Genomic DNA, 7,039 nt, shown 5'->3' with positions numbered 1-7,039 from the left:
TCCTATCTGTACCAGTGTACATCCTCTGGTCTAGCCAGACTTGCAAGGTAGAGTTCAGATCATGATAGTGGGAGTGGGGGGGAGGAGCACAACGTGTGGTTTATCTACTCAAAGTGGTAGATACTTTTCTGGGAGAGTTGAGATAAAGAAATGATTGAAGCAAAGGTTTCTTGTGAACATGTCTAACAGCATGAGTAAATGGTTGAGATAAAATAATTAGACATTCTCACTGATTGAATATAATTAATGCCCCAGGTCAGTTAGGTCTTAGAATTACTATTGCAGTTTTTATACTTTTCACAACCTTAAGATTTGTCTGTTACTACTTTAGATTGGCTCTTAATGTTTTTTCCTACAACAAAGTTTTTAACATCTTGATATAATTATTAACATCTTGAAGTAGATACCTATAGCTAATAGACTGTAGGCAGCCTTATGAACAACTTAGGTTCCCATTAATGATAATAGCTTTTTAAATGAATAATCTTTATTCCTACTCATCATTTAAAATCTTGCCTTTAGGATTCTGTTCTGGATTTTGACAAACCTTCAAGTGCAATTCCGTTGTCACAGCCGCCTTCAGCTCCTCCAAGTAGCTTAATAGGTATGTCATCATTCTGAAGGCTTGGAACAAACAACCTTAGGTCTGGTCGTTGTTTCTTTCACAAACCATGCCTACTCCTGGCATTTTCAGGGTGGAGCTGTGTCTCTGTTAATTCAGTCTAAACATATCCATTGTTATCAGCATTACATTATAAGTAAATTGCCATTAGGAGATTATTTAACTTGGATGACCTTGTGAGGTTTTTTCCCCTGGGGGGGGGTAAAAAATATATCTATGTATATGTATATATATATGTATATATGTATATATATGTATATATTAGTTCAAAGTGAATCAACACCAATATGCCATACATTCTTATTTTGGTACTTACCAAAAGAATCACCTGTAAAACCTGCTTTCTGTGACAAAGTACAGAAGACTTGGTCACATTTAACTCACTGAGAACCAGAGCAGTGGTTCTTAACCTTCCTAATGCCGCGACCCTTTAAAACAGTTCCTTATATTGTGGTGACCCCCTAACCATAAAATTATCTTCGTTGCTACTTCATAACTGTAATTTTGCTACTGTTATGAATCGTCATGTAAATATCTGATAGGCAGGATGTATTTTCATTGTTACAAATTGAACATAATTAAAGCATAGTGATTAATCACAAAAACAATATGTAATTATATATTGTGAAATATTTATTTCTAATTACAAATAAATGAAATTTTGTCTTGAAGCATGGTGTAGTATGGGTTACGGTCTTAATATAACAACAGTAAACTATACATCACTACATTTTGCGACAGTGTGCGTAAAAGTCAGCGTCAAGTACAAAGGTTGAGATAGCTTCTTTCTCACCAGATCAGAAATTCTCTGAAGATCATCTTCCACAACAGGTCTACTTCTGTATTTAGACTTGATAACCAACAAGTTGGAAAACCCTGTTTCACAAAGATATGTTGTTGGAAATGGAAGAAGAAGGCACAACACAATCTCAGACAGAACAGGATATGACTGCAAACACTTGATCCAGAACTTTGTAACTGGCATTGTAGAGAAATCAGTTCTGGCTTCATCGGTGTTAATAAGTTCAGTTAACCCCTCTTGTGCTGTCTCAGGAACATCTTCAACTTTGACTGTGAATGGGCAAGTGCAAATGGGGTGTCAGGTAGATTTGGAAAGTACGATGAAATTTCACCTGCAAGCATTTGCAAGTGTGCCTTCACAGAAATTATCATAATACTGTTGTCTGGTTCAATGTTATGTTCCTCAAAAAAAGCATGTGGGGGTAACCAGCCTCTCACGCTATCACGGGTCCAGAAAGCGCAATTGTATGGTTAAAATATATAAAGATTATAGTTAAGTCATAGAGAACAATAGAGGTAGGAGAGACAGAGTAAAACAAAGAAGTCAGACACATTTCATGATAATGCTCACCTCATCCCTTCCTGTTGGTCCATGTGGGGATATGGGAGGAGAGGAGGGCAAAAGAGAGCAATTTATTTCTAACCAAGGCGTATATATCCTTTGGGGGCATGTAAGCCCCCTGATTACAGATAAAGACATAAGTAACAGGAAGGGGTTGTACTATAAGTAATACAGTAATGGAAGGGGGACCACCTAGAGGTGTACATGCTATAGGAAGAGGAGGGATTATGGATAAATGTGACAAGCTGTATGGACCCAAGATTCAATATGGAAGCCTAACCTTGGTCACCCTTGTATGGTCTTGACATCCCTGGACTCTCCTTTAGGGAAACAATCTACTACTATCCTTATCAGAAGGAAGTGGGCCCTACTTAGAGTGGGACGGACTATACAGTCTGATTGCTCTAGATGACTTATAACCCCTAGGGAGCGTAACCTCTGACTTGCTTTCGTTGACCTCCAAGTGTATAATTGTTTGCCATGTTTAGCAAGCAGCTAGGTTTGGCATATATTTAGTGGAGACAACCTGGGAGAAATCCCACAATAAAATAAAATTTTATTTTTCTCAATTTTTTTTTGTTTGCCAAAGCTGAAGTTTCATTTAGAATGATCAGATCTTTTCAGACAAATTGAGGCATGTTGCATTTAGTCCTTGCAATGATCAGTTTAACTCATTCAAGATGGCAACGATGCCAACCAAGCTTATTTTCTGCAGTTTACTTTTATCACTGAAAAGTGCTTTGAACTGCCGTCTTGCTTTCTGGCATTTTGAGTTCATCACGAAGCTCAAAAACTCATTTTTAAACTTTTCCTCTTGACAACCATCTCACTTCAGTGTGAAATAGCAGAGCATTATTTGGCGCATCCAATTCGTTGCACACTTGCGAAGATAGTCGACTGTTTAAAGTACTCGCCTTTACAAAATTGACAGAACTTATGACACTTTTCATTACTTATGGTAACTTGTGGCAGTGTCTTTGTTGTTAATATTTGCCGATGAATCATACAGTGAGTTCCGATGACATTTGGTGACTCATTCAGTACCAAACAGTGAAATCCACATTGACATCCTGGCATAGCTGGAGGACCATCTGTGCAAACACCACAGACCTTTTCCTAAGAGATCTTATGCTCTTTCAGAAATGAACCAACTGTCAAATACATCACACGCAGTAGTTGTCTTTCCAAGATATTTGGAAAAAGAAACTCGTCTTTAAAGTCACCATCATTAATATACGTCACGTAAACCGTAACTGTGAATACTTTGCAACATCTGTAGATTCATCAAGCTGGATGCTAAATAATGGAAGTAGAGCAGATTTAATATCCTAGATGACCTGATCAAGAATATCAGCAGGCATGTCATCTGTTCTTCTATAGACAGTGTCATTAGATAAGGAAATTGCACTCAATTTTGTCTCTGATCAGAACTCAAACAATGTCTTTGGCCGCTGGCAACAGCAAATCCTCAGCAATGGTGTGCGGTGTCATAGCTCTGGCGATTCTGAGTGCCACCAAATATGAAGCCTCGATGGCTGCTACGTTTTGTTTGTGGTACTTGCCACCAGTGTTAAGCCTGGCTTTCTTGAGTTCATCCGCTTTGCTTCTAAAATAGTTGGTATCCTTGCCGGCAAAGCTTGGATGTTTGCTATCAAAATAGTGTTTTAGTTTGTTCGGCTTCATAGATTTGGCTGATTGAACTTCACAACAAATAACACATTGTGGTTTCTCAATTCCTGCTGTGATTATTGAGGTAAAATCATACTGTGAAAAATCCTCACTATATTTTCTTAATGTTCTTCTGTACACGATCCATTGTCATCATAGGATGGTTTACTGATGAAAATAATATATAACAATAGCTTTAATAATACAAAAGATGATACATGGCGTATGGTTCAGTCAATACAGTTCATTTAAGTTTCCTATGATTTACCAGTCTGTGTGTTTTTTTTGCATACCTGTTACTATCACAAGGGGGCAGTATTCACATCAATCACAGCTGAATTTCAAAAGACCGCTATCAGCATCCAGATTATGTTCCTATGGTACAGATATATATATATTTTGTAGTAGTGGATGATTTTACAGAACATGATTTTACATTTACCCAGTAATTATAATTCATGAAGTGTCGTTTTACCTCCAATATTGCTGCTTTCAACACAGTAGCTGCTTTCTACACAGTAGCTGCTCTCTACACATGTGTGACTGGTCTGCATAAGTACATTATGGCGCCAACCCTGTCACATAGACCTGTCTTTGTATGGGGTGTATGTGATGGGGTTGGCATGATGATGGCATCACGCTGGGTACTCATATGTGGGCATATCTGCATGTGGGCAGACCCGCCTGGAGATGGGTAGAAGAGTGGTGTCTCGGTTCCTAAGACCATCGGAAATATGTGTTTTCCGATGACTTAGATGATCCCTGTGAAAGGGTCGTTCGACTCCCAAAGGGGTCGTGACCCACTAGTTGAGAATCACTGCACTAGAGAGCATTACTATCACAAACTTTAGTAGACATTATATCCATACAATTTTTTCCCAGCCTTTATTGTAATATTGTACAGTGCAATTGCTACATGGCACACTAGGGTAGAAGAGAAGCAAAAGCAAAATCAAAAAGAAAGCCACAGTCTAAAACTGTTATTTATCAATTCAAATGTAGTAATCAAATCCATATCATTGGGTTTATTAAAACAAAACCTCCTACACTTTGCAGTGTATGATTTAACTTTTAACACAAAATTTAAAATTAGGAAATTTTAAAAATGAAAACAATTTTGCTATTACAGTAGCATCTTTAATTAAACACCTTGAAGGGAAAACAAACTGAATATAAAGATATTTTATGTAAAATAAGTAATATAGTTTGCAAGTATGCAAATGGGAAGTCATACATTGTTTTATTTTAAAAAGCTGTTAAAACCAAGATAACTGGTCAAAACGTTTTTGTTATTTTATTTTTTTTGCCTGGTTTTTTTTTTTTATCATTAGGGGCTCATACAACTCTTATCACAATCCATACATACATCAAATGTGTAAAGCACTCTTTTTTAATGTAAAGAACATTTGTACATTCATTGCCCTCATCTTCAAAAATATTTGCTCTCCACCTAAGCCCCAAAATGGTTTTCAAGACAATATTACCCAGATTTTTTCGGCCTGTAAACTAAATTCAGATTAGAATTTTAAAATTATTTTCTTTTAGATACATAAATTCACGATTATAATAAATTAACAGTGTATTTAACTGAGGTCCATCTTTATCAAACATTGCAATTGTGTTATGAAAATGTTTAATGTTATCATTTATTGTCCATTTAGCAAGGCAATCTCAGTCTTGGAACTTAAAAACAGAAAATAAGACATTTCAGGGAATATGTGACTGTGACCCTGAAAATAAATCAAACTGAGCCAGTTTTGTACTTGCTGTTTCTGAAATATCCACTTTCAGCACTGATTTCATTTCCAAGAAGGGAGCAGATGCCAGCATCTTCTGGGGATGCGTGAAGTTTCTTAGAATCTTTAGATGAGTGAATTGAAATACCTATGAACTGTTTTTGCAGTTGATTACGTTGTGAATTCTGACTAGCCCTTGCTTGACTCCTTTGGACCTTAATTCTTGTATTGAGCCTTGGGATTCTGACCATGAGTGAAATTGCCATGGTGATACAGTGAAGATCTCTGTAACTAATGATGGTACCTAGATTTAAATCTGATGCTTCCAAGTGTAGGCTTTCTGCCCTGCACTACTTTCTCTTGGGAGAGTGACATAATCAAAACTGTGGCTCACCTGGAGGGACAGTCCACTTCTGTGAGATTCATGACCTTGGAAACCCCAGGGGAGCAATTCTGTTCTGTTCTTTGGGTTACTGTGAGGCCACATTGACTTAGTGGCAGGGGGTTTTGGTTTTAGCAAAAGTGATAGACATTGGTAGAGAAAGTCTCACAAAAAATCAGGTCAATGTAAAGCATGCTAATGTGCATAAGTAAAGAGGAAGAAGGAGGATGACATAGCTAGCCGTACCTTGAAAGTTGTATTAAGTGTATAATTTGATTGCTTTTCATGAGGGGCAGGTTTTATCTTCCAGAATCTGCCACTACTCACTTTTAAAAGTCAGGAATTGAAGTGCTGCTTTTGCCCACTTTACCATAGGACATCCCTTGGTGTTACAGTTGGAACTGTGCTTTCTCATTCTTCTACAAGCCTTTCTGACTCTTGAAATCTCACTCAAGGTGCATAACACATTTGACACCTACTTCTCCAGCTTAAACTTTTTTTGTATGGTGTAAGTTTTAGCTCCTTCCCTCTCAGTGATTGACTGTTTATTTCACTCTCTGCAGCGTCAACAGAGCAGAATCTACCCAGTCAAAATGATTTCCTCCAAGCACCTTTACAGGTAACATTTTTCATTTAGAGAAGATAATGTTTTTGGTTCATAGAAGATACTCTTGTGGCAAGAAAAATCTGACTTACTGATTCTAATATATCTAGCTAAATTATTAAAGATGTTCTCTTGAGAACTAGTTTTTTAGATTCAAGATGACTGGGCCTAAAAAGATTTCCTGATGACCTATCAGAAGGATAAGCTGACTTCAGTAAGTAAAGTAAGCCTGCACAGTTCATAGGTACGTTGTCTGAAGAAGAATTCAGGCATACCTCCGTTTATCTTGCTTTCCTATATTGTGCTTCGCAGCTACTGCCTTTTTTTTTTTAATGGAAGGTTAGTGGACTCCCTGCCTTGGTCAAGTCTGTTGACACCATTTTTCCAACAGCATCGGTGCTCCCTTTGTGTATGTGTCACATTTTGCTAGTTCTCACAGTATTTCAGATTTTTTCATAATGATGTTGTCCACATAGTAGACTACCATACTGTTTAAACGTAATTTTTTATTATATGTACTGGGAAACCCCCATTTGTGTGATTCCAATTCTTGCGATACCCACTTTATTGCTTTGTCTAGAACTATACTTGCAGTAACTCCCAGTTATACTTCCATGCCTTTGCTGTTGAACTCCCTAAATAATTTTGTGTTATCAGCATTAGT

At 37.3% G+C, this 7,039-nt stretch overlaps 1 protein-coding gene across 19 annotated transcripts in view; it reads left to right on the top strand.

Moving 5' to 3' along the window:
* The window catches only part of CAPRIN2 (caprin family member 2), a 60,812-nt gene that overhangs the window by 33,243 nt on the left and 20,530 nt on the right, over window positions 1-7,039 (top strand). For all 19 annotated transcript variants that reach the window (XM_045288423.1, XM_045288424.1, XM_045288425.1 and 16 more), the window contains exons 11-12: window positions 523-604; window positions 6,335-6,390. In XM_045288423.1, coding sequence (XP_045144358.1) covers window positions 523-604; window positions 6,335-6,390 — 138 coding nt within the window. The remainder of the gene's footprint in view (window positions 1-522; window positions 605-6,334; window positions 6,391-7,039) is intronic.

Source organism: Echinops telfairi, unplaced genomic scaffold (genome assembly GCF_000313985.2).
Source record: "Echinops telfairi isolate 266 unplaced genomic scaffold, ASM31398v2 ScPeMD7_21;HRSCAF=78, whole genome shotgun sequence".
Classification (NCBI taxonomy): domain Eukaryota; kingdom Metazoa; phylum Chordata; class Mammalia; order Afrosoricida; family Tenrecidae; genus Echinops; species Echinops telfairi.
The sequence above is the reverse complement of the archived record's forward strand: the minus strand, read 5'-3'. Positions and strand labels throughout refer to the sequence as shown.